At 42.5% G+C, this 27,745-nt stretch overlaps 1 protein-coding gene across 1 annotated transcript; it reads left to right on the top strand.

The window, feature by feature from the left end:
- The first annotated feature begins 464 nt into the window (after positions 1 to 464).
- Positions 465 to 18,606, top strand: TMEM202 (transmembrane protein 202). The gene is made up of 5 exons (XM_027857988.1): positions 465 to 566; positions 890 to 1,145; positions 15,483 to 15,629; positions 16,594 to 16,725; positions 18,377 to 18,606. The coding sequence occupies exons 1-5, from the start codon at positions 465 to 467 to the stop codon at positions 18,604 to 18,606; spliced, it is 867 nt and encodes a 288-aa protein (XP_027713789.1).
- The last annotated feature ends 9,139 nt before the right edge of the window (positions 18,607 to 27,745 follow it).

The raw sequence follows: 27,745 nt of genomic DNA, 5'->3' as shown, positions 1-27,745 counted from the left end.
GAAGGGAACAAACATTTTCTTTGTTAAGCACATGCTATGTGCTAGGCACTGTGCTTAGTGCTTTACAAACGTGATCTCATTTGGAAGGTATCAGCAAGTAGGTTCAGAACTTTTTATGAATTTTATTAATAATCTCTCTCTGTACCACTGGCTTTAAAAAAAATTTCTCTATCCTCTGAGGCAAGAGATGAGAAGAATTCCTGGAATTAAGGAAGCCTTTATAAAATGACTTAGGAGACCAGGAGGATGCAGCTTTATGGACTACCACTGGTAGTAGATAGTAACCTTTGGGTGGGAAATGTGTGAGCATGAACTGAGGAATAGGGAGAGAGGTTTGGACACTTGAGTACAAGCTTAGTAAAAGATGACAGTGTCCTTAGCGTGTGGGGTCCTGGGAATAGAGAACCTTCACCCATGCTCTTAGCCCTGCCCCCAGACAAGTTCCGTGTCAGTTAGAAGATGTGATGGAAGGCCAGCCAGCCACAGAAGCACCATTGGGACCCAAGGCCCTGACTTTCCACATCCCTTGCACTCAGGAGACTGAAGGAGATCACTGCTACCAGAGGGTGAGAAGGCCCTTTGGGGAAGGTTCTTGCTTTGAGGGGAAGTTGAAACTAGGCAGGGGCTATTAGAGGTTGGGTCACTCTGAAGATTTTTCCCCCCAAAGATATATTTTTCTCCTCCCCATGGGAGAAGGGGGTGGGCCGAGGTCTGTAAGAGACAAACCTTCATGGGAGGCCTTGGGACCCTGGAGTCTAAGAGGTTTCTGAGAGGAGCCCTAGTTCTGTAGGATTTAGGAGTTGTGTCTTTATGGGTGTGTATGTGGGGGGGGGGTTGATTTTATTTGAGTGGAGGGGTGAATCATTCTCAACGATGTTCACTTCCATAGCCAATTCTACCTACCCAAAACCACTGGGTTGCCTTGTTGTCACCATGGCAGCAGCAGCATCTCCTGAAGCAGACCCATCTTTATATCCGAACGTTCTGTGCTGGGTTGTGTGGGTTCACTTTCATCCTGCTCCTTTGCATGTCCCCGATGTCCTGGGTGCAGTTTCTCTTGGCAGACAATGGCCTTGAGCTCTATGCGGGACTCTGGACCCTGTGTGGACATGAACTCTGCTGGAGCCACGTACCCAGTGCACCCTGTGAGTTTTCCCAGGGTCTCTGGACCCCTCACCTAATACCCCAGATGAATTCCCTACAACACCAGGCCTCCTTGTTCCCTTACTGACCTCTTTGTGCCTTCTAAGGTCTTCCTGACCCTTCTCCCCAACGTTTAGTGTTTTTCTTCTTAAAATTGTGAAATTGGCCAAATTTGTCTTGGAAGGCAGCATGGTGCAGTGAGTAGAGTAATTGATGATGTGTCAGGAAGACCTGTGTTCAAATCCTGACTGTGTATTTGTGGGGCAAGTCCCTTAACTTTTCTGGGCCTCAGTTTTCTTATTTGTAAAATAAGGGGGGGGGTGGGTTTAATGACTTCTGAAGATCCTTCCAAGCTCAAAATCTATGCTCTCTTTGCCTATATGCCCTTTCTGCCCCTCTAGAATATGCCCTGCTGCCTTTTAGGTAATTAGGGCCTAATTTTCTCTGCCTCAGTCTCTTATCACTTGCTCTTAGTAGGAGAGCTGATATTAACTATTTACAAGCTGTAAAGTAAGGAGACTGGTTTGTTGAAGCTGGGGAGGTATGATCATAGCAAAGACATGCTTTCAAGAGTAAGCTTTTTTTTGGTGTTTTTTCTTTTTACAACAGTCATTTTTAGACATATCTACCCCTTAATAAGCTCTCCCTTATCACAAAGAAAAACCAAGGGGTATAGTGGCTATATTTGACAGTACATGCAGCATTTCACACCCATAGTTCCTCAGCTGTCTAGCAAAAGGAGGGAAGTAGTTCCTTATTTTTTTTTCTAGGGCCAAGATTGGTCCTTATAGTTATCCAGCTTTCAACTTTATATTAGTGTTATTATCATCTGTTTTATTGTAGGGATTTGCCATGCATATTGTTCTCTAGTTATGTTTGCTTCACTCTGCATCCATTCATATAAGTCTTTCCATGTTTCTTTCAATTCCTCATATTTGTTATGTCTTATAAGACATTAATATTCCATTATATTCATAGACCACAGTTTATTCAGCCATTACCCAGCTGATGGGCACGACATTTGTTTCCAGTTATTTACAGCAGAGATGTGTTGCAATATATTTCTACTTGCTTAAAGAACACTTTCAAAGTTGAAAGTCCTGTGATTATATATGACATTGGCATATATGATGCTAAATCTGCCCTTTGTTCCTACTCAGCATATCTTTTTGTGCTGCCCAGACTTTGCATATGGATCTCAATTTAATTAAGCTAGGTGGTATAGTGGATAATGTGCTGGGTCTGGGGTCAGGAAGACCTGAGTTCAAATCCAACCTCAGACACTAGCTTTGTGATGCTGGGTGAGTAACTGCCTTAGTTTACTCAACTATAAAATGGGGATAATAATAACACCTCCCTTGGAGGGTTGTTGAGAGGATCAAATGAGATAATATTTGTAAAAAGAAGTGCTCAGCATAGTGCCTGACACATGATGGTCACTGTATAAATGCCCCTTTCCTTCCTTCCCTTTCTCTTCCTCCCCCTTCTCTCTAAAACCCTTCTCAGATTTAGCTATTTTCTTATGATTAGCCTCTCTACAATAGACTCTCTGATGGCTACATGGAAAATCCTTTCTTAATGCTCGTAAGAGCACTAGGTGCATTCTGCTGGTTTTGCCTCATGGCCTCATGTTGGAATATATGATTATCATGTCTCTGACCTGTTCATGTTATTGGAAAACTCCTGCCACTTCCCCTCACATATCAGACATTCGCCTGGCCATGGGGGTGAGATGGGTTAAGAAAGGGGGACAGTTCCCATGAGGTTACATAGAGCAGTTTGTAATGTCCCAGGGCAGTCAAGAAGTCAGCAGTCATCACCTGTTGCCATAAAGGCAACAATGGAGGTAACTCGAAGTTCATCAGAACAGGCTGAAATTTTTATGGGCTTCTAGGACTAGGAATCAAAGAGGAGGGGTGTGCAGGGGAAGGGGTTGTGAGGGATTTCATGGGTCATATGTGCAGAGCTGGAAGGGCCAGGGCCATAGAGGTCATCCAGTTCAACCCCCTCTCATTTTATAGAGGAGAAAAGCAAGGCCTAGAGAGTTTCAGTGACTTGCCCAAGGCACATGGCTAGTTAGTGGTGTAGTGAGAATTTGAACTCAGGTCCTTTGACTCCAGGATGGCAGGGAAAGATCTAGGGGTGTGATGGTAAATGTTCAACAACCAGTTCTCTCAGAAAAAAAAATGCAGTCATGACAGACTTTTAAGTTTAATCTGCATTATTAATACTTCCTTAAGTCTCGAATATCAACAAAACAATAAATCAAGTCCCGATTTTGTAGCGTTTGTTATTTCCGAGGTACAGATGCTCATACTGAAAATTTCACGATAGCTGCCTGGAGCAAGCCTGAGCCAGCTCCAGCATATCCCCGGACCTTGCCTTTTGACTGTGTCTTCAGGGCTTCTGAGCCAGACTGCTTTGGAGTAGCCTTCACATCCTCTGTTTAAGGAGTTCTGCCTATTTCCCATCAGCCCTTCGATTATTCCATTCCTAACTTTGTATCATCTTCTCAGTGATCCTGAGACAATTTGTTTGTTCCTTCCTAAAGCCAGGTGGAGGCCCTGGCCTTGACAGAGTGTATCATAAGAAATGCTTCTAGAAAAGTGGAGCTTGTGAGATGAGATGGTGATGATGAGGAGCCTACTATCGTACACAGGACACAGATTTGGTTTTTTTAAATAAGCAATCTCACTGGGAGCTCCGTGGCTTAGGAGATAAATTTAGATGAATACGCTCATTGGGCAGGAAGACTTGAAGATGAAGGAAGCTTCTGGGAAGATTGTGTTGAGCACTGAGGGATGAATGGAAACAGTGAAGACTTGTCATTCATTCTGATTTTTCAAGGGACCTCCACGGCTTTGAGGAAACAGTTAATTGGATGTACTGTTTCCAGTAGGGCCCAAAATCAGTGTCAAAGTCTGCAGTGGAAACATTCTCAAATCCCTAAAACCTAAGAAAGCATGCGTGTCAGCACCCCAAGGAAAAGTGCTGTTGATTTCTTTGCTGTCACTAGCATTGTTACGAAAGCAGAATTCATTCACAGGGTCAAATGTTTGATCAGGTTTTTGACTTCATAGCTTTTTTTGTGGGGAGGAGGAGTAGAGGAAGGAGCACTTCTGTTCTCCAAATCTAGCATCAATCATGGCTGTTCTATTCTCTATAAGGTGTTACTTGACAAATCCAAAGGCCATTCCCTCCTTTTCTTCTCTGTTCTCATCCTCCTTAACCTCTTGGTAGTATTTAATGCTGTTGAACATGCCCTCCTTGATCCCTTCTCCTCTTGTGTCTTCTGTTGCATTATCCTTCCTTGGTTGTCCAGTCCTAACCACTCCTTCACTGGGACAGGAAACACCTTCACTTTTCCCCCCTATCCTTTAAATAGGTGTGTCCCACAAACAAGGCTGTGTGAAGTGGTAGAAAAAGTGTTGGGTTTGGAGTTGGAGGATCTGTCTTCTCATCCTCGCTTTGCCACTTAGTCTCAGTGTAGCTTAAGACAAATCGTTTCCTCTTTGGGCCTTAGTTTCCTCATCTGTAAAATGAAGGAGTTGAATCTCTGAGTTCCCTGTCAGCTCTAAATCTGAAATCCTATGGTTTTGTAGCCTTCTGTGTCTTCCTCGGTATAGTCTTGAGATTGAAGGTGAAAACAAAAGGGAGGAGCATTCCCTCTTTCCTCTGGAGTGTCAGCATTGTGGGCCAGGTCACACCTTTCCTTCTTCTGTCATCTCCTTGTACTCCCCAGTCATGGCTCTCGGCTCTACCCTGGCAGAGAGCTTTCTCTGTGTGTACGTGGGGAGGGATAATGAATGAATGAATGAAGAAGCGTGATCCTTCCAGTCTTGGACCAGATAGCAGATGATACTCAGTCTCATTTTAGCCCAAGGGCAGACAGCCTCTCCAGTCCAGTTTAATTCTGTCTTTTGGGAAGTTATACAAATTATTAATGACCAAACCCCCAAGATGCTCTCTAATTTTTAGCTCACAGCCCCCTTTTTGCTATTAAGGATAGACACAAGCCTCAAAGCAGTTAAGAGCAATCTTATTTGTACCTAGAGAAAGTTGGTTTGGGTACTTTTAAAACAGAAGATGTAAACATAGCTTTGAAGAACTGAAAAACTTTAGTGTAAATCTCTTCCATTTCAGGCAGCAAGAAGGAAGGGGAAAAAAACCCACTTTCCTGTTGGTACCTGTTCAACCAAACAGAAAGTAAGAGAGTAGGGACTTCAACCCTGACTCTGGCTGCTAAAAGTGGAGAAAGTGGTGTTGCCGGGTCCCAGGCAGAAGCAGGTCCTCAGCCTTCTACTTGCCAGGACCTAGGATCCCATTGTAGTCAATATTTCATCTCCTTTCCATGCCATCTTCTTGACTGCTTGGAAACATGCAGCTGCTTTACCCACTGCCCTTTTCATTTGTCACCTTTCCCTTGAGACTTTCTTAGTTTCTTCCTGGCGGTGAAGAAATCAGTGCTGGCTCTTTGAAAACTATTTCCCAGAAACCCACACAGCTAGCTTCTGAATACGTCTCCTTGCTTACTGGGGTCTGCCAAGAAAGTTGGTTACATTATCATCATCATTATTATTATTATTGTTCCTAAGATTTGGAAAGGGTTTTTTCTTTTTCATGCAAATTTTATTTTTAAAAAAACAAAGAAGTATTTGTTTTGTTTCTCTCCTGTGTATTCTTCCCTTAAAAAAAAAGAAAAGAAAAACCAAAACCTTATAACAAATTATGCATAGTCAAGAAAAAACCCCAATACATTGGTCACGTCTAAAAATGTGTCTCATTACACATATTAAATGTCACTTTTTAAGCAGGAGATGGTAGTCTTTTTCATCATCAGTTTGCTGAAATCATTAGTCATCACATTGATCAGAATTCTTAAGTTTTCAAAGTTGTTTGTTGTTATTGGATAAATGATTCTTCTGATTCTGCTTATTTTACTCTGTATCAGTTCTTAGAAATCTTCCCAGTCTTCTCTGAAAGTATCTCTTTCACAGCTTCTTATGTCACAGTAGTATTCCATTACATCCTTACAACACAATTTGTTCAGCCATTCTTCAGCTAATGGCACCCTCTTAGTTTCCAGTTCTTTGCCAAGCTGATTCCCTTCTTATGAACTGCCCTGTCATTTTCTCACTCTGTACTCGATCCCTGAGTATTCTCATCCATTTCCCTAGATTTAGTTTATCACCTCTATGCTGAAGACTCCAAATCTTTGTCTTAAGCCCCAAATTTCTCCTGAGCATTAGTCCTTTCACAGATCCTCATGGTCCATCTTCCCCTGGACATTCCACTGACTTCCTAGATAGCAAGATGACATAGTGGGTAGAGTACTGGATTTGGAGTCGGATGGCATGTTGAAATCCTGCCTCAGACCCTCATTAGCTATGTGACCCCAGAAAAGTCATTTAACCTTCATGCATCTCACTCAGTTTCCTTATATGCAAAAGGGGGAATTGGACTCAGTGGTCTCTAAAATCTCTTCCAGCTCTAATCCCACGATCTGAAATTCCTTCTATCCCAAACTAAACTCATTTTTCTTTTTAAAATCACCTCCTTCTTTTCACTACTCTGTTTCTATTGATGGGATCTCTATTGTTCCCAGGGCCTCCACCAGGGGTGGGGAACCTGCAGTTCCAGCCTAGGTTCAAAGTGCTAGACACCACCTCCCCCACCACCTATATCTTCTTATATCTTTTTTGCTAAACTCTGTCAATTCTGTCTTCATAATTCCTCTTACATTTCTCTCTTTCCACTCCCACTGCCAACCCCTCCCCCCCTTTTTAGGTCCTTATCATGTCTTGGGTGATTTGTTGTACCAGTCTCCAGACTGGTTCCCCTGCTTCTAGTCTCTCCCCTTTCCAATCTGTCCTTCATGTCTTTGCCAAAGTAATCTCTCTAATGCTTTGATTACATAATTGCTGCGCTCAACAATCTGTGCTACTTTCTCCTTGTCTATTGAGTCTGACATTCAGTGTCCTGACTACATTACTCCATTTCACCTACTCTGTTGTAGCTGAGCTGGGCTCCTCACCATTCCCAGGCCTTGGCCACCTCTATATATCTCTGCATGTCATTCTTAGGCCTTCCTTCTGTTAAGGTCCAATTCAGGTGCTACTTTTCAAAATTAAATTTTAGTTTTTCAGTGATCAGACGTCTATTTTTTTCTCCCTTCTACTCTATCCTTTCCCTCCTAGAGGAATTATTTTCCTCTTCAGGGTTTGTATGTTGGTCATTCCTGGCAGCACAGTAGTTCTTTATCTTTCTTGTTAACTTATTTTCCAGCAGTTTGCTCCAGACAACTTTGTTGGTGTAGCTGGGAGTACTGTAGGCTGAGCCTGCAATCCTGGCCCCTCTGGGTGATACCTCCATCCCAGTCCTTGGCAGGGGACCAAGTCCAATATCTGTTTTCTTTTGCCCCTTCTCCACCCCCCCCCCCATGCTGGGGAGGCTTTGGGTGCTGAGTCCTTTCTGCAGGCCCCTCTGGGAGACACCCTGACCTCCACCCCACCCCCTGCTGTTGGCCTGGGCCCTTGGCTGAGACTCTGCTGTTTCTCTGCTGCTGACCTAGCTCAGAGCTCTGGGTACTGAGTCTTGGCCTGCCTCTGTTCCCCAAACACTCTTCCTAGTTTTTGCTCTAGTCACATACCTACAGGTGGAATTTATGATCTTAAACCATTAAGATGATCCACTGTAGCTTTTCCTTTGATTTCCCAATCACTCCTCAGTGAGGTATTCTTCTTAGATTGTTGTTGGAACAGCTGTGGGGAAAACTAGGATATGCTGTTTCTCCTGTGAGAGATGATCTCTGAGAATCTCTCAGGAGTGAAGCCTCCTCGAAGTGTTGTTTCTTATTCCATTGAAACATTTGCAGCCAGTTGACCTTGTAAAGAAACATGCTTTTCAACACATCCTGTACTTTACCAGAACCCCCCCGCTTCCCAAATGTGTTTTTAGGCATGTAGCAGGGAGGAATAATACCCCCCCGCTTCTAAAACTGCTTACTCTTGCAAAAACTTCCTGCCTTTCCTTGTCTCCAGGCAGGTTTGTGAAACTGTCTTTGCTCTTTGTTGCTGGGGTAGAATTGCCGCGAATAGATTGTGCCCTCAAGGCTTGCACCAGTGAGTTGAGAGGAGGGGGGTTAGGGAGGAGGAGTTGTGGTTAGGGGCTATATAATCTTTTTTTGCTGAGCACACCCTTGCACTCTTCCACCAGAGCCATTTTAGGCGGCCGGAGGGTGCCCTTTCTCGAGAAAGCTAATAAATAAATCTTTCTCTTTGCTACATCTGAGTCTCCAGAATTTATTGGTAAGGGTCTTCACGTCCCACACAGTTCTGGGGAATCGTCCAGGATTTTGCATCCCCTTTTTCAGGGACCCCCCCCAACCTAAATTTGGGGGCAGGGGCCCCGCCAGACTTTTCTGGTGGCCTCTGGGTCTCGGCTGGTTTGGAATTCTCCCCTGAGGAGGGAAAAGCCTGAAGAGAGATCTCAGAGTAGCAAAACGAAAGTTCTGCAGCACCAGTAATCAGAAGACCACTGTGGCCACCCATGTGAAGTGAAGGAAATTTTTGGTCACGTAAGTTTGTGCGCACAGACCCAGGTAAGCGGACCAGGAAGGCTTGGAACTTAAGTGGGGAGGCCCATAAGGCACTGCAAGCCTGGAATGGCAACCCTCTGGGTGACTAGGTTCCCTGGAGTCTAAGCGGAGAGGTCTGTAAGACGTCTGAGGGAACTGAAGTCTTGTGAGGGGAGTGCCCTATGAGCGTACCTAGACTCTTTGAGTCGGTAAAGCGGCCATCCTAGAGGATGGGGAAAACAAATTCAAAATCGGGGTGGAGGCAAGGAAAAGTTACCGGATATGCTGGTTGATAGTCCCTTGGGATGTAGACTTAGTAATTGGGATGAACTTCCTAAATATAGGGAACAGATTGAGTAATTGAGTGTACTATCAAAACATAAAAGGACAAGAAAATATAAACAGGATTTGTTTCGTGACTTTGTTTCTGTCTGTCATGTGTCTGTGTGAGTGAGTGTCTGTGTAATCTGAAACCCTGTAAGGTGTAAAAATGCAGCCAGCAAGGGTAGCTTCTAAGAGCTGCAGCTGGATTTATTGCTTGGAAAAATGTTTTCTTTCTTTCTCTCCCCCTCTCCCTCCCTGATTATAGCAGCCTCAGAGGAGTGGGTGGACGGGAGAGAGAAAAGAGAGACAAATACTTTATTATTTAGGATGATTGGTAAAAGGCAAGTCAAGAAGGATCCTTGAAGCATCAGATCAGGATTAGAAAAAAATAAGATATGTGCAGTTTTAAAGGGACTTTAATCAAAGTCCATCAGAAGGAAATGCAAGAAAGTTAAAGCATGTAGGAATGAGAGAAGTATGGGTAGAAAGAAAAGCATAAGCTATTTGCACAAACAGTGTGAACAGAGGGTTTGAGAGTAATAGAGTTGGAAACTTTTGAAGAATTGTTGGAAAAAAAAAGCTCACTCTCTCTACAGTCTAACTCTGGCCAAGTTTTGAATGTGGAGGGAAAGACAAGAAAGAAAAGGGGAACCTTTTCCCCTCAGATCAAAAAGAGAGGTAGCACTTAATCTTTCCTGCCTCACATAAAAGAGAAAAGTTTTTATGTACCGGAACACAACCAAAAGGTAATTTAATTCATTCTGGTAATATTTTAAATGGAATGTGATGCTCTTAATTTAATGCTTAAGTTAGAATTGAATTTATTATACTGTTTGGCACTAAATGATAAGAGAGAGGCCTCTCAAGAAGAAAAAAGTTATTCTGGTTGCTATAGCCCTGACAGCAGCAGGTATATTCTTAAGTCAAGTAAAAAAACAAAACAAAACAAAACAAAAAAACCCCCCAAAAAACCTTGGAATCCATTCAAAGGGGACCGTGGGGCAAAATGAGTTTATTTTGACCGGTCACAGTTAGAATTAAGAGTCATTTGCACATTGTCTGTCTATCTGTTTGTTGATGTTTTGTGTCTGCCAGAAAAATTTTGGGGTAATTTTTGAGGTCTGAGATTGGAAAAGTAACAGTGGTAAAGAGCTTCTATCTCTGACTTTCTGGGGGAGATTGAGATTAGAATGGAAAAGGCAGAGAGAATCTCAGAAGTTAGTGGAAGGCGCAGCAAGCAGACTTTACTGATAAGGACTTATCCCTTCCACCAATGTATCTGGTATAGGGGCAAAGTGTTTAACATTATTTGGGGAAAGGGGGGGAGAGTGCCTTTCTCTGGATTTGCAATTCTTATGTCCCTTCAGAGTTCAAAGCTGCCCCAGCCTTGGTGAGCGTAATTTTGGTGGGGGAAGGGTGTTTTGAGATAAGCCACCCTTGGATATTGGTTCTGGGTGACTTCAGGGGGTTTTAAAAATGTGAGGAAGTTTGACTCTGCTTTGGGTAGAAGAATTGAAAATGAAAATTTTGCAGCTCATTGTGATTGGAGATTGTTACATAAACTGGGCTGTTCAATTACTTATTGAAACTCTAGAGGCTTTCTGCCTAAGGGGAGAAAATTGATGACATCCAGTTAACATTGATTCAAATTGCTGAAGCCTGAGATTCTCAGGAAGGTGGCTCTATCTGATAAGCTGCTAAAAAGGACTGGGGACTTTTTTCTTTGCTCCCTTAAGAAAATAGGAAAGAAAAAGGAAGATAACTGTTTAGAGCAGGAATTATTTACACATATCTTTTTAAGGGGATATATAAATTTGTGGAAAATATTTCCTTTTAAGGGGGCAAGAGTATTGGATTTAAAACAAATGTTTTTTAAATGTTTATCATTAGCGATTATAAATTAGGATCTGATTGGATTTAAATTTACTGTTCTATAAAGAAAATAAAAATAATGGTTATTATGGAAAAAAAAGGAAGAATGATGACTGCAGAATGCTTATGGCATATGTTAGAAGTGGCACTATTATTTAATGTAGTTGTTGAAGGTGCTAAGAGTAATAAGAGCGATGATTTCTATATGTGATAATATGGAAGTACAATTGATGTTCAAATGAAATTGGGAAAATGAATGGATCTGAAATTTGTTAACTGGGTGACATTAAGCAAGTTATCTCAGTTTATCTCACATGATTGGAAGGTGCCTAGCACAATGTCTGGCAGAGGGCAGACACTATAAATGTTAATTATTATTATTAGTTCCCTTAATTAGATGTGACCAGTATACAATGCCAATAGTGAAGAGATGCCCGATTTTCTATGTAAGGAAATTTGGAAATGCATTCAACAGAATTAGAGTCACCTGATTGGTAATGTGTTTGTTTCAAGTTTTAAACACCTAGTAGTGTTTCAAATTGGAAAACTTTTGTATCAGTTATGTCAAACAGCTTTTCATAATTTGGATGTTATTAAAATGTGAACTGAAGGAAACTAAAGGACAGTGGAAAAATTGTGTAAAACCAGTTATATTACTTTGTCAGCCCTGCTAACCCTGTCTTATAAGCTTACCATTTAGAAAATCAGGTATTTCCACCTTTACCTATAATTAATGAAGGGGTTATAGCTGAAACAATTTGACTATCACTTATGAAAGTTATAAGATTGTTAACTAAGTTATTTGAAGTTACTGTTTTAATGTTAAAACCTAGAATTGTTAATTGATTACTGTGTGTGAAAAGGAGGGGTTTGGGTAAAAGCCTTATCCAGATTGCATCTGCCTATTCAAAACAGTCCATCTTGGGATATGGGGGTCATCAGGCAGGGGCACCAGGATCAGCCCCTCCCTGGGGTACAAGGCAATTCCTCTTATTTTGTAAACTTGCCAAAGTCCCTGGAAAACATCTGTGTGGGCGAGGTCATCTGCCTTGAGAAAAGAACTTGTTTGGGTTATGGAGTTCCTAAACAATGAACTTGGCTTGCTGAGAAGTTGCAAGGTTATGTACAATAGATAGAAATGATTTCTAATAATTGGCTTTTACACCAGGACAAGGAAGGATGTAAAGTGAAATCTCTTATGTATGTGAGTCCCGGTAAATCTTTATTGCTCATTGCAACTCCATGAGAGTAAAATTAACTGAATCCGGCTTTAAGCTGTGATTAGTAAAACTTGATGTTTGAGGTGACAGGCTCTTGGGACTATAGCTAATTTTGTTTTGAGTTTGAATTTGGGTATGGTTGTCTGCATTAAATCGGTGTCTGAGACAAATGCCACAAGCTACTCAGAGGGAATGTGATCCTATATTGTTAACAGGTGAAGGTCTGCATTTGGGAAAAAAAACTGTGAGGACAATCTTAGTCTCAATCTAGGATGGGATCCTCCTGGCTCAGTTTCCCCATTATGTTCCTTTGAGAAGGAACATTTCCCACCTGACTATTCCTGAGTCTGGCTATGATGTGGAATTGATACTGCATGATTGGAGAACTGTGACTCTTAACTGAATTCAAACAGAGCATGTTTGAACACATGTCCCTGCCTTTTTCTTTTATAGTAGGTTTCTCTGATCAGAGCAAGTGGTCAGTAAAAGACATGAGCACAATGGATCATCCACCAATTGGCAAAGAATACAGCTTATAGTCTCCAGGACATTCAGCAACCTCTGGATTCCCTGGCAAACGTGGTCCTGGATAATCAGAAATTAATGACTCTTGATAGGTGGAGCTCAATAGGACTAGAGAAAGTCACCTGGATGTGAGACATCCATGAAAACCTTAGTATATTCCTTTTACTTCTTTTTGGCCCTTTTCTGTTTAATCTCCTTGCCAGATTTGTCTCCTGTAGGCTTACTGCTCTCCATTTCCAGATGACTGCTCAGGCTGTGTGCCAACCTCTGTTGGAGACCACAACGCATCACCCCTTGGACCTGGAATCGGTCAAGTTCTAGACACTGGCTAAATCACCAACCCCTTGGATGGAGGGACCCCGCAAAACTGGGATAGCTCTACACCCATTTACCCACAGATTGGACAGGGAATTGTTACATCGGGCTTGTCCGATCGAAGTTTTTCTTTTCATCAGGGCAGATGGGAGGTTTCTTAGGAGTAAAGTTCGGACAGAAGTAGGAGTGTTGATACCTCCATCACCAGCACAGGAGACGCCAATGGGTGGGGTGATACTTGGCCCCCCTGAAAGGATAATACAGACTTATGGTCCGGCTACTTGGGCGCAGGACGGTATATGTCCTTAACAGATTCATTAGATTACAGGCTGTAGTGGAAATAATAATGAATCAGACAACAAAGACTTAGGATTGGTTAGCAGATTAAGCCACCCAAAGCAGGGAAGCAGTTCTGCAACATAGATTAGTACTGGATTACCTCTTAGCAGAAGAGGGAGGTGTCTGTGGAAAACTAAATTTGTCAAATTGTTGTATGATAATTGATGACAACGGAAAAATAGTGAAAGATATTACTAGCAACATTAGAAAACTGGCACATGTACCACTACAAACCTGGACCTCCCCTTTCAATACTTCTTGGTGGTCCTGGTTCGGGGGTTCTTGGTAGAAGCAGATTCTGTGGTTCCTTTTAATAGCACTTTGTGGAATCATATTGTTGTCCGTTTGTCTTCCCTGCGTGATACAGCTCATAACCCGAGTAGCCCAGGATGTAATATCCAAAATGATTAGGTTTAAAGGAAAGAGTGGAGTAAGGCTAATGACACTTAAAGGTCAGGGATGGGTTCCCCTTGAGCAAGAAGAACGTCGGGAACCAAAGGGAGATGAGGACTTGGTAAATGAGGTTTACCAAGAATGGTGTGAGGGGTCTTCAAAGGTTAAAAATAGGAGGGATTGAGTGGGATGCTGAAATAGTGAAGCTGCCTCAGGGAAGGATAGGACTTGGCCTTGCTGAGACAACACTCCTCATAGAGTTCCCAGAAACTGCCTTGCTAAAAGAAACAGAACGTTCCTCAAGATTAGAGAGTACATCAGGCGATGTCCCTGAAAGTATCTTGTTTGTCCAGACTTGGCGGCTCTCCGCTCCTTTTATCTTACTTTCCTTCTGAACCAACAGTTCCTTGTTTTGCGCCTTTTTTGCAACCTTGTGGCTGGGGAAAAGTTTCTGCGATTAGACTGTGAGCTCTGAAGCCCAGCCAATGGGAAGAGGAGCTAGTGGGTGGGTGGGGGTTCCGCATTAGGGTCTACGTAAACTGGCTTTGAGCTTCATTCCCTTGCACACCCTGGCTGGAGCCATCTTGAGCGATGCTGGGTGTGTCCTTTCTCATGAGAAAGCCAATAAATGAACTATTCTTTTTGCTAATATCTCTGAGTCTCCGATTCATTGGTAAGGGTCTCTGTACCCCACACATTCCTATTCTGACATCTTGGCTTGGTCAAACTCAGATCTCATTTCCTCTATGAAACCTTCCCTGATATCCCTGCTAGCAGTGATCCCTCCCTCCGCCAAGTGACAAAATATCCTTAAAGAGATATCACTTTCCTTAACTCCTCCTAGGCACTTGTGTCATTCTGACTTGTTTTATTTGTGTGTCTTATTCCCCACTGCATCCCTCCCCCATCTTCCCTACAACTGGATTGTATGATGCTTGAGGACTAGGCACAGATTGCATCGTTTTTCATTTTCGTATCCCTAGAACCTAGTGTTTAATTGATTTCTGTGGCTCACAGAAGGGTGTTCTAGAGGTTGACTTCTTCACTATGATAATGTTTCTAGCCCACGGTGAAATTTCTGTGAAACAATTTTTAGACCAAAAATGAAATTACCCTGCTTGGTTACCTTAATCACCTCACCAAAAACCCTAATCCTAAATATGTGTGCTTACTGACTTAGGGACATTTCTAAAAATTAAATCCATGCTTTGAATATTTGTGACTCTGAGATTTCGAACAGTGTCATAGACTTTAAAGGCAATTCAAATTGCCTTTATATAATTACAGAGTTAGTTCCCCAGATATTTCAAAGATGGCAGCCTAATTGGATGATGCTGTGCCCAGCTTGTGCCAGCCAAAGTCAGTTCTTGTTGAGGGCCAGGCTTGTTCTGTCAGGCTCACTGAAATGCCAGTCTCCTTATTTTATAGTCATACCCATATGCTGTAATGCGAGTCTATATCAGTCTGTTTCCCATCCCAGAGGTATTCATGCTTTTATCCTCTTCTTGCATTGTGAATGAAAGGAAGGCACTGTTCTCCATTTTTTGGCATTAATGAGCATTTGGGAGAATGCTAAAAAACTTTGCTGATGTTCCTGAAATTAGAATGGGGGGCCACCTACTCTGGTTATGAGTGTAGTTGGTCCTGCCTCTGCCCTTATTTGGACTTCTCTTCCCTAGTCCCTGAACATCCTTGGGGTGGGAGTGGGGGGCTGTCTCCTGTGTCTTGTCCCTAGTCCCTAGCCTGACCTCTTGCTTTTCTGCTTCACCCTTTAGACTACCTTCAGATCTCCAGGATCTTCTTTCTCCTCTCTGTCTTCACTGCTTTCATTATCCTTGCCTGGGTCATCAGGTCCTGCCGGGACAGGAAAGAGCCTAGTACTCACTTGGACCAGGGGGTAGCCATTCTCTCTTTGACTTCAGGTACAGACCCATGCTAGCTGGCTAAGACTCTGGCAAAACTGTGAAGTCCTCAGAGTTCGCCTCTGACGCTCTTCCTTGAACCTAGTTCCTTCTTTCTACCCCCCTCTTTTTCACAACTGCCTTTTCTAGGCCCCACATCCCTCTAACAAACTCATTCACATTGAAGGGTTACCCAGCCCCGGTTTAGAGCAGGGAGACATTGGAATGGCAAAACAGGAGCCTGAAGAGGGCAGTGTTCATTCCAAAAGAATGAAATTCTAGTGGTGAAATTTCAAGCTCCTGGTGGGCCATTGCTAGTGATAGGCAGGGAAGTTTCCCTGAAGAATAATAACACAGGAGAAAAAGCACTGGGCTAAGAGTCAGGAAATCTATGCTGTAGTTTCAACTATGCTGTAAATTATCTGAGCAAATCACTTAGTTCCTCTGAGCCTCAATTTCCTCAATTGTAAAGTGAAGAAGTGGCACTAGTCTCTGTGGTCCCTCCCAGCTCTGACATTCCATAGCTCCACGATGCCAGAGGACTTATCATTGTGCTTCCTTAGACCAGAGATTTGCCCTGCCACCATAATAAGAATCCCTTCCATTTGTAAAGTGTTTTAAGTTGACAGAGCACTTTTACAGCAGACAAACCATGAGGTAAGCAGAGCAGGTATTGCTTCCCTTGCTTTAGAGCCGAGTAAATGAGGTCCTCAAAGGACAGCTGACTTACCCAAGGTCATAAGTAGGTTGCAGAGAGCTGCGCTGGAACTCAGATTTGATCATCTCCAAGTCCAATATCACTGCTTCTTGCTATACCTCTATGCCTTCTGGTCCTGTTGGCTTTTTCTATGTGGCTAACCCCTAGTGTGGGACACAGACAATCTGGAAGAAGTAGGGGATGGTGGGGGGGAGGGGAAAGGAGGAAGGTATGAGAGAGGACAGGACAGTAGCTCCAAAAGGTAATCCTCTCTGCTTTTCCTCCTAGGAGCCAGCTTGCTCATCTGCCTTGTGCTTTTTCTGATGCAAGTCAAAAAGTACACTAGCTACAACATGGAATCATCTTACTTGTGGATTTTCTACTTCAACTGGTGGGGTAGCTTCTTTTATGTAGTGGTTGGTGAGTTAGACCTACACCGTGTAGTGGCAAAGGAAGAGGAAGGGAAAGATAGAGCCCAGAGACAGGAGGCAGCTTGGGAGATTACTGCATTTAGAGGTAGAGAATCCCAGCTCGACCACTGGCACCTATGTGACCTCATGGGCCTCGGTTTCCTCATCTCTAAAATGAGAGTTGGACTAGATGCCTAGTGCTAAATCCACTGTCCTGAGGGGTGCTAAATCCACTGTCCTGAGGGATGGTCCTCTCTGGGTCTTCCTGCTGTGCAGGGAAAAAAGCCCTGTGATCCACAAGTGCTTTGTATCACAAACTATTTTCATGTTAGCAAATGATCCTTTACAAAAAAAGAGTTCTAGATTCCAAGTGAGAAGAGACTTTGGAGGCCATCTTGGCTGCCCATTTTGTTTATATAAGAGCAAACAGAGATTTAGTGACTTGTCCAAGGTCACATGGGGCGTTGAGCCACAGAGCTGAGATTGAAGGCAAGTCCTTGACTACAAATCCAGCATCCTTTCCCTTGTACCCCGCCTCCTCCTTTTTTGCTTCCCATGAATTCTGCCAGTGCAATGGTTTCTGTAATGAAAAGCTCTGTTTGTGTATAGGCAGCAAGTGTCTCCACTCTTCACAGCTCTTTTGTTCTACTAAAGAGAGCAGTTATTATTTTATATCCTTCCCGTATTAAACATCAGTTTCATATATGCTACTACATTCTGGGCAGCGAGGTGGCACAGTGGATAGAGCGCTGAGCCTGGGAGTCATGAAAACTCATCTTCCTGAGTTCAAATCTGGTCTCTGACACTACCTGTGTGACCCTGGGCAAGTCACTTAACCCTGTTTGCCTCAGTTTCTTCATCTGTAAAATGAGCTGGAGAAAGAAATGGCAAACCACTTCATTCTCTGTGCCAAGGAAACCCCAAATGGGGTCACAAAGAGTTGAGCGTGACTGAAAATGATTGAAAAACAAACTCAGAAGCAGTTCCAAAATTCTACTGGTGATGGTGATTTTCAAAACCAGCCATGTGCCCCGGAGAACCAATATAATTACAGCATCACTGGGGTGAATTAGGTTAAGATGGTGCTGAGGGAGCAGAGGTGCTTCCATGCCTTGGGTTGGATTGGGTTTTGCTCAGTCTCTTATCTAGTGGGTGAGTTTTATGTATGGTTCCCTGTGTTTTTTTTGTTTGTTTTTGTTTTTGTTTTTTGTTTTTTTTTTGGTGTAGAAGTCCAGTGCTAAGTGAGTCCTTTTCTCTGGGATGCTTCACCTTCTCCTGGGGTCCATGACATCACAGAAGTGAACTGGGCACTTATCCTCAGTGGGAGAGACCACTATAGAAATTGGCTTGTGAGGATGATCAGCCTCCTGGCTTTGTGGATGAGTGGGTAGCTGGGAGCATTTTCTGAGGTATTCGCCTTCCCTCAGAGAAAGCACAGAAGTGGTCACACTTGCTAATTCACTAACAGACAGGCAGAGACCATTATCAGTATTTCATCTTTAGATCCTGCAGGTTGGGCACACAATTCCGAGCAATGAACAAAATTTCATGACAGCAAAATAGTCCAGAGGCCCTGTGGAGTTCCTTGTATTTCATCTATAACTAATACTGAATACAACCCACCACCTGAACCTTACACTGACTTTTTCTTCCTTCTTTAGGGCTTGTCTCCTTCTTCAACTACAAAACCTTTGGGATTTTGCCCTCTGATCCAGATGTCACTGAAATTCTCCTAACAAGGAGAAGATTAGGGATTAATCCAAAGATGTGGTCAACACCAGAAACAGAAGAGGCAAAATCAGAGATGGTTGTGGATCCAGTAGTGGAAATAGAGTCCATAGTACCCTCTTTGGGGAAAAAAGATGGCTCCAAGGTCAACAAAAACAAATAGGGATGGGAAAATCCGATTCTCGTTTACCTCGGGGATAGGGCTTAAGGGTGGAGGAAAGGGGCCAAAAAGTGAGAGACATTCTTCCTCTTCATAGCTGGGGCTGTTTGTGTTAGAGGTAACCCTGAGGTCACATAAGAAGGATCTTGCCCCATATTACACTGTAACCCACTGAAAAAAAATAACATTAATGCTTATAGCATTTGTATTGTTTAAGGTAGCTATAATTTATTGGTCACAAAGTAAATTATTAAAGCAAAGATTATCCCAAAGGAAAGTGTTCAGGACCATGAATGGCAGAGGCTGGTAACAGATATGGAGTGAGGACCAAGAAATTTCTAGAGATGCTAGTGACCATAATATAGGTTGGATGGAGAGGAAGAGTATGTGTGGTTGTTTGGGAATACTCATTTCTTCCTAGTGGTCCTCAGAAACAGAGCTCATTTTAGGGAGACAGGAACATATAGTCCTAGAGCCCTAGTAAGGTCAGTTCTCATCTTCCTTTATGATGTTTTTAATATTTAATTTTGAAAATTCTTAAAATACCAAAAAAACAAAACAAAACTAAAATTGTGTGCATTTCTGTATTTCTAGTACATAAAAATAAGATTGCATCTGAAATACTGAATTCCTGTGTGACTGTGGACAAAACATTTAGTCTCTTTGTCCTTTAGATTTGTCATGGAAAATGGGGATGATCCCTGCCCCTCAGTCAATTCAGCAATCTTTTATTGAGGACCTATTATGTGTACCATAATTAACCCTGGAGAGTGGGGAAGAATATTGACTATAAAAGGCTTAGATTTCCTGCTAATTGTATTACAGGAAGCCTTCTTTCTTTATGGATTTGTGGTTTATGATTTGCTTGTGATCACCAGTACCTGTCTAACTGCTGGCTCTCCATTATTAACCTTGCATGAAGCCTCCACCCTGCAGGTGTGTTGGCTGGGTGCCATGTTCTGGGCACCTGTTCACTCTCTGCAGCTTTTGACCTGGTCTCTGCCTGCTGAGCAGACCTACTCATGTAACGCATGCATCTGCAGAAACATGCCATATAGCCACCTAAATATGCTCATGTCAACATGTAAACCTGGATGCCATAGAGGAATGCATTCATATGTTTTCCCACCCCTATCCACAACCCCTGCACATATCTTGCTCAGCTTCCTCTTTTTTTGGTCACTCTTCCCCCTTTTCCTGTGTGTGTGTGTGTGTGTGTGTGTGTGTGTGTGTGTGTGTATGTGTGCGCACACGTGCACCATTCCTGTGGCTGATAGTTTGTCTCTGATCTGAGACCTTGCCTGTAAGTCTGGTAGGTTCCTGCAAGGCACTTACTCCACAGAAATAGTGATCATCCCCCCAGGCAATTATGGCGTGGGGAGGGGGAATTGCTGACAGACAGTTCATGAAGCCTGGGAAGTCTGAGGATTCATTTCAGTTCAGCAAATTTCTATGGCAAGTCAGGCATGTGAAAGTTGTTGGCACATGCAAAGACAAAAATGAAACAGCACCTGCCCGCATAGAGCTTACTGTTTGCTCTGCTGGGAGGTATTTAAATTGTGACAGCCATGATCAATTTCAGAGTGTCTGGTGTGTGGTTTCTATGATTCTTTGTATGATACTTATATGGATATATTTATGTCTTAGAGTGTTATTCTTTCTCACTCTGGGGCATGTAAGTTAGTCGACAAGCATTTTTTAAGTGCATACTTTTATGCTAGGCCCTGTGTTAAGTGCTGGGGAAACAAAGAAAGGTGGACACCCCCTTCCATGCCCCCCACCCCCCTTCACAGTCCCTGTCCTCAAGAGCTCACGCTCAAACGGGGGAGCCAGTGTGCAAATAAGTGGGTTCATACAAGATATATACAGAGAGAAGGGAGATAATCCAAAAGGGAAGGGATTAATAGTTGGAGGGGACTGGGTATGATTTCTGCAGAAGGTGGGATTTGATCTCAGTCCTGAAAGAGCCATTTCCCCAAACTGCATAGATATGTGTGGGCCCAAACAGCTCTTTAGCACCTATAATCATAGATAAGATCCTTCCTATTACTCTTATTATCCTACTGTGGGTAATTGGGCAATAGTCCAGTTTCATACACTTCTTATCCCTCAACCAGCTACTGTGCTCAAAGATCCTAGAACTGGAAATGGGGGTAGCAAATAATACCTTGCTCCCCACAAGCCACAATACTAGCTCATCTGGAAAGGGGGTTCCATCTCGAACGTGCCAGAGATGGGACTTTTCCTATACAAAAAGGGAAAGCTGTGAAGATACCTTTGGACCTGCTATCCCATCACCCCAATCTGGCCAGAGATTTGGATGATTGTAGCATCTTCCTCCCTATTCTAACTGTCCTGAGGACTTGGTTGGCTGTAGAGCATATCCTTTAACACATCTCTTTGGGACACCTAATTCTAGGGAATAGGTTTTCTCCTTTCCCTCTTCCCTAGTTCGAACACTGAGTTACAACGTAAACATTCATTCCGAGAGGCCTCTGCAGTCAAATAAATGTAGGAACTCACCCAGAGAGTCCTCAGCTACAGCAAGTAGACCTAATTTAGAGGAAACAACATACACACAGAGAAGCAAGTATAAATTACATAAAGTAATTTTAAGAGGGAGGAGTATTAACAACAGTGGGAAGTGGGAAAGGCTGCCAGCAAAGGTAGGTAGCACTTAGCTGTACTTTGCAGGAAGGTGGGATTTTAAGAGAGGGCAGTAAGGAGGGAGTGCATTCTAGACACAGGGACTGATTTGTGCAAAGTCACAGAGGTTCGAGGTAGAATGTCGTATAGAGGAATACAGAGAGCAAGTGAGTTGGACTAAAACAGAGTGTGTGAAAGAAACCCACATGAAATAAGAGGGGAAAGAGATATGGGAACTGTATCATAGAGGGATTTAAATGCCAAGCTGAGGGTTTTGTAATTTAGTCTACAGGTAACAGTAAGCCACTGAAGACTTTAGAGGAATGACATAGTTGGATCTGTGACACCCATGCTACTGTCTGTGCTAGGTTCAGGCAGAGCAAGGGAGGTCATCCCTGATATTCAGCTGCCTCCACATTCAAATCACCTACTCATGGGTGTCTGGGATTGTAATGGTTTTTTCCTTCTTTCTGAATGCGTTAAATCTAGGGGAGTACATGACTTCCCTTGACTATTTCTCTCTACTGGATATCTGGGAAAGCAGCCTGGAGTAATTTAAATAACTATGCCCACAAATTGTGAAAAATTGGCGTCTTTTGTTGTGGGTCAGTTTGTCATGACATGTTTCTGGGTTAGTGGAAAGTGATCATGTAGGCAAGAAACACATCACTCAGGATCTAGGCTAAAGAGGTGTGGGGAATGTTAAGGAGAAGATTTTTATTCAAGTATGGGTTGGACTAAAAGGTCTTTGAGATCCTTCCCTGTTTTGGGCTGAGACTCAGTCTGATCGTTTAGGTTCACTATTAGAACAAAACTGGATACTACTAAGTCATGCAGCAGTTAACAAAAAGAGATTTAGCAGGCTATTCAGCAGTGATCAACATTGAGAACACCTCTAGTTGATTCAGCTGAGTTAAGCTTTCTTGCCTGCATTATGATCATAATCCACCAACAAAACCTTGGAGATAATATACCCCTCCAAGTCCTTTTGGCTGATTTGTAGTAAGGAAGAGGAAGTGAAATTGGCTCTCACCATTATGTTTTAGTCCCATCAGCCATAAAGTCTTGAGGAATGTCCCAAAATCTTTTAAGGAAAGACTAGTCCAACTTGCATGGGGAAGAGATTAAGGTGGTATTACTTTCACTATAGTCCACCCCTTGGTGGTGAGGTCATTAATATTTTCTAGAAGACCTTCTAATGCTTAAATGATGTTAGGTCTGTTCCTGGGCAACTTTGAAGTCCAGTATTGAAGAAATGCTTTATAGGTAGCATTAAAGGAGAAAGAGATAAAATACAGCAAATAGAAACAATGTAATAGCTCTCTGAAAGAGTGACTAAATCTGGTAGATTCCTAGGAAGGACTGAGTCTCAGGTGTGTGGAAGGTGACGCCAAGACTTTGCAATTCATAGTAGGTCCTAATAAAAAAAAAGGTGATCATAAACAGAAGTACCAAGTATATCAGGGCTGCAGCAAAGACAATGATACTTTCTGCATCATCACCCATACTCATCACAGGTCAGGGAAAATTGCCCTGTACTGTCACCCATTTAGTGTTCTCTGGCCCACCCTCCAGAGTCTCCCCATTTCCAGAGAGCTCTGTGGGGTGGGGGTAGAATAAAAAATCTATGCCCTGTAAGAGGCCCTAAGAGATCACTCCATTATTCTTTGGGGGCTGGTTGTACTCTTTAATCTTCCTCTTGTTGCCATAAAGCAAGGTCCCTCCCTGATAATGCCACTTCGTGGTCCTTTATTAAGCCCTTCATAGGGAGGAGTCATGGAATCTTAAATCTCACAATAATTCCCTCCATTTATTTTCTTTATTATTACTTTAACATTTCCTTCCCAGGAACAAAGGGGTATGTACAGGGACAGCTAGGTGGCCCAGTGGATAGAGTTCTGGGCCTGAAGTCAGGAAGACTCATTTTCCTGAATTCAAATTTGGTTTCAGAAATTTACTAACTGTGTCACCCTAGGTAATTCATCTAACCCTGTTTCCTTCATCTGTAAAATGAGCTGGAGAAGGAAATAGCAAACCACACCAGTTCTTTCCTAAGAAAACTCCAAATTGGGTCACCAAGAGTCTGAAATGACTGAACAACATACATTTCTGAAGTACATAAAACATAGTCATTTTTTCTTTCTTTTTTTCCCCTTACTTTCTAAATGGCCATGAGCAGTTTGCTCTCATCTCATAGGTATGGGGAGTGCATCACAGCAAGGAACCACTATCTCTAGATGCATCATGAAAAAGCATTATCAGAAGCATGAAGGTCAATTTGAGCTTATCTTCCTGTGGACTGCCTACTTCATGAGTTTTTAGGCTCCAATCCGGCAAACCTATCAGTTGTTTTGGGCTTTCCCTGACTCTGACCAGTACCCCAGTAGTTTGAGCTGAATATTCAAACAAAATGAGGGGCTTGGAAGTTATCTAACAGTTAACCCACGAAGATGCATTTAGCCATAGTAGTAGGCTATTCCTTAAGGATAGGCCCTGAGGATACTTCAAGTTGAGTCAGCTGAGTAGCACTTCCTTTCCAGTGTTATCCATCACTGTCTACCAGCCATGAAACCTTAGGCACTTGTGGAAGTGATTGTCTCTCTCTAAAGATTCTCCAAGTCTCTGGGAATGTCTCTGTCCCTTTTAAGGAAAAACTAGCCTGACCTGTGTGAGTAGAGGGGTTAAGTCATTGCTCCTACTGCCACCTCCCAATTTGGAAATTCTGTGATTCTTCCCATAGAATATAATAAAATTCTAGAATTAGAAGGGACCTTGGAAATCATCTAGTTCAGTGGTTCTTTAATGTGGAATCCATGAGCCCCCAAGGGATCTGTGGATAAAATTCAAGGGATCCATGAATTTATATGAGAAAAAAGTTCCATCTTTATTTTTACTCACCTCTAACTGAAATTGAACATTTCCTGCAATTCCTTAAAAATGTTACTCTGAGAAAGGGCCCATAGGCTTCACCAGAAGGCCAAAGAGGTCCATGACACAAAAAGGGTTAAGAACCCTTGATCTAATTCATTTTATAGATAAGGAAACTAAGACCCAAGAGAGGTGAAGAGATTCTCAGTTTAAAGATTGTATTTTTTTTTATACCTATGTTGGAGATCAGAGCAAAGCCTTTCATTTTTTCCTGCTGCTCACAATTTTGTGCCACTTTCATATCCTCCTATACTTACCCTCTACCATGAGGGGAGTACTGAAGGCAAATACTTCAGGTTCCCCAAAGCCACTGGTCAGAGCATGGGATGTAGTCTTATAGTCTGCCTCACTGATTGACTAAATTTTGCTACTTCTCAGGCTTCTTTCTCTTTTCCCAGGACACTAGACTAACTTCCTTGTCAAAGAACCAGTTCATATTATTCCTCTCTCGTGCCCTGCGGATGCTGACATCCCCTGAAACAAACTGGGGAGTCCCCACATATCCACTGCATAAAGCATCTCTTTAGCAGAAGGAACAGAAGGAAAACACTTCCTGAATTGATAATATGCTATTTCGTGGGGATGGACAGAAGAACACTGGTTCATTTTATCCCTGTTGGGCAGAGGGTTAAGGACAGGTGTCCAAGGACCATGTTGTTAAAGAATTAGGATGGAGGTGTGCAACAGTAAAGTGAATCTATTCCTCATTGAAAAGGGAGGAGGAAAAAAAGAGGGCTTTAAATTTGAGTTATCTCTTTAGGCCTGGGGATTTACTTGTCTTTTATAGAGATAACATTAGTGGAAAGTCAGGGTCATGTCTGCTGCCTAGAGGCAGATGTTGCCAAGAAACAAATGAGAGGGCTGTCAGTAGGAGCTATTCTGGTGGATTGGACCCAGAGGAAGCTGAAAGACACTTTGCTGCTCTTAAAACATGCATGTATCTCCATGACTGACTGCAGCAAATTGAGAGAACTCTTTGCTCCTATTGTCTTCATTCTACTAAATCCTTGCAGTCTGACCTTGTATCCTGTCTCTTCCCTGGCCCTTTGTACTTGGTGAATGCTGGTTTTGACCTTGCTTTCACTCTCCACAGTTTTCTGTCTCTGGACCTTCAGTTCCATAATCTATATCCCAGTTTCAGATGTTGCCTTATTTATATGAGGCTTCAGACCGTTACCAGAATGGGAGCTTTCTGATTGTGTCATTCCAGAATCACAGAATTGGAGAATTGGAAGGGATCTCAGTGGCAACCTAATCCAACTGATACACAGAAGGAATCTTTATGGTCAAGTGGTTGTCCAGCCTCTTCTTGAAGACCTCTGAGGAGGGGGCAACCACCACCTTTCAAGGGCTCCTGGTTAGCTCTGGTTGTTAGAAAGTTTTTCCTGACATCAAGCCTAAATTGTCTTCTTTCAATCATTGTGCCTTGGTTTTGTTCTCTGGGATCAAACAGAACACACCTGATCCTTCTTCTACTTTCTGTACTCTTTCAAACCAAGAAGTCTTCCACTATTGAAACCTGCCCAACTATAGCTCTTGGTCACTGACTCTTGTGCATTGGCATGTGAGGAATCCCAGCATGGGAACTCCATCCTCCGTTGTATATCGCAACCTGTTTATGATAGCAGATAGGTCTTCAAGTGTTGCCTGACACGTATAGAAATTAAGTGACTTGTCTGGAATTGTCCAGTTAGTAAAGATAGGAAATGGGATTTGATCCTTGGTCTTCCCGACGCCATGCCTGGGACACTATCCCTTTTACCATGCTACTTCTGGCCATGACATGGGAGTAGCTCCCATGATCACTTCCTGCACTTATAGACTAGATGTGAACTTCGACTGATTTATCTAGTACAAGGTTATATGGCATTCCACATTCATAGAGTGTGTATATGTATATACATATATATATATATATTCTTAATCAATCATCATAACACAGTGTGCACTGTTCTGGATACCATACATTAAGGAGGACAATGACAATGATCCTGACAATGGAGGATGGTGATTGCCACATAAAGACTAGAAGGCCAGTGTTCATCTCCCTACACCATGCTGTCTTTCATGAAATATGGCCTTCATAATGTGATTTTTGTGGTTCTTTTCCAAGACTACCTAGGCTTGATCAACCTTACATTTATAATAATGCTTCATCCATTTGTATACATAATCATTTATATATTTGCATGCTTTATCTTTTCAGACTGGCTTATTTTTTAAATTAATTTTTAAAACTGTATCTCATGTGATTCTTGCAATAATCCTGTGAGGACTAGAGCAAGATGACAATTATCCCCATTTTACAGATGGGGAAGATGAGGCTCAGGAAGAATGGTAAGCATGCTGAGAATTTGGGTGGGGCAATCTGCTGCTCATATAGCATTATGTTCAGTGGTCCCAGAAAGTAAATAAACTTTAGAAATAATCTGGGATCATTTCTGTATTATATTACTGAAATACTAAGTCCTTCAGTATTTATGGAGTGCTGTAAGTACTTTGATAATTGTACTATGTAGAAAAAAGTTCATGATTGTCATGTAATAATACACAGCTGTTGTCTCTATCAATTTCACATGCCCCCAATGAGTTACCCTGAAAGAGAGGTGGGGAGATGGTGTGGCATGAGCATTGGACTGGATGTTTGGAAACCCAGTTTCTAGCTCCAGCTCTACCAACTTGGGTAAATCATTGCTTCTTTTTGCTTCTGCTTTCTCATCTGTAAAATGAGGGCATTGGATTAGATGATCTTAAATGTCCCTTTTAGTCTTTAACATCTGATTCTAAATTTATAAACATTCAACTCAATTCAGCTTAATAAGCTTATTAAGCATCTACACTGTGCCAGGTTCTGAGAATTCAGGGACAAAAACAAAACTGAGCTTGCCATGAAAAAGCTTACATTCTACTCTTTGCATTCTTTTGGAGGTGAGTTGGGGATATAGCCTGCTGAAAAGCCAGTAGCTAATGAAATACTCAATTGAAACTAATCCTCCCCAGCCCACTTTTGTTCCTTACCCTTTCTAATTTTCTTATGCTTCCCTCCTCCCAGCACACAGTAGTGATCAGGAATTCAGGATGTTTTTCCATTTCATCTCTACATATCTAAATCCTAGCTCCTATCTTCTCTGGGAGATTCTACATCACTCCAGTTCTCACTGATCTTCCTCTTCTCTGTGTCTTGGACCTATTTGGCAGTCTAGGGAAGCCTATGGATTCCATGCAGTGGGAAACCTTGGCCTCCAGTGGTCCTGATCTATATCTTGCCATTGGACCCAGATGGCTCTGGAGGACAGAGTGAGATCAGTGACTTTGCACAGCCCTCCCTCACTTAAATCTAGTTTACTTGCAAGTCATGGCATCACCTTTCTGATGTCATAGTCCTCTTTGAGAACAAATGACAGCAACCTGTGAGTAGTAATAGCTGCCCTATTGGGAACCCAACTAGCCCACTCCAATTGAGCAATGCAGCTCTTTCCTTCCTTCCTTCCTTCCTTCCTTCCTTCCTTCCTTCCTTCCTTCCTTCCTTCCTTCCTTCCTTCCTTCCTTCCTTCCTTCCTTCCTTCCT

Source organism: Vombatus ursinus, unplaced genomic scaffold (genome assembly GCF_900497805.2).
Source record: "Vombatus ursinus unplaced genomic scaffold, bare-nosed wombat genome assembly UNPS02000749.1, whole genome shotgun sequence".
Classification (NCBI taxonomy): domain Eukaryota; kingdom Metazoa; phylum Chordata; class Mammalia; order Diprotodontia; family Vombatidae; genus Vombatus; species Vombatus ursinus.
This window is presented reverse-complemented; position numbering and strand designations above follow the sequence as displayed.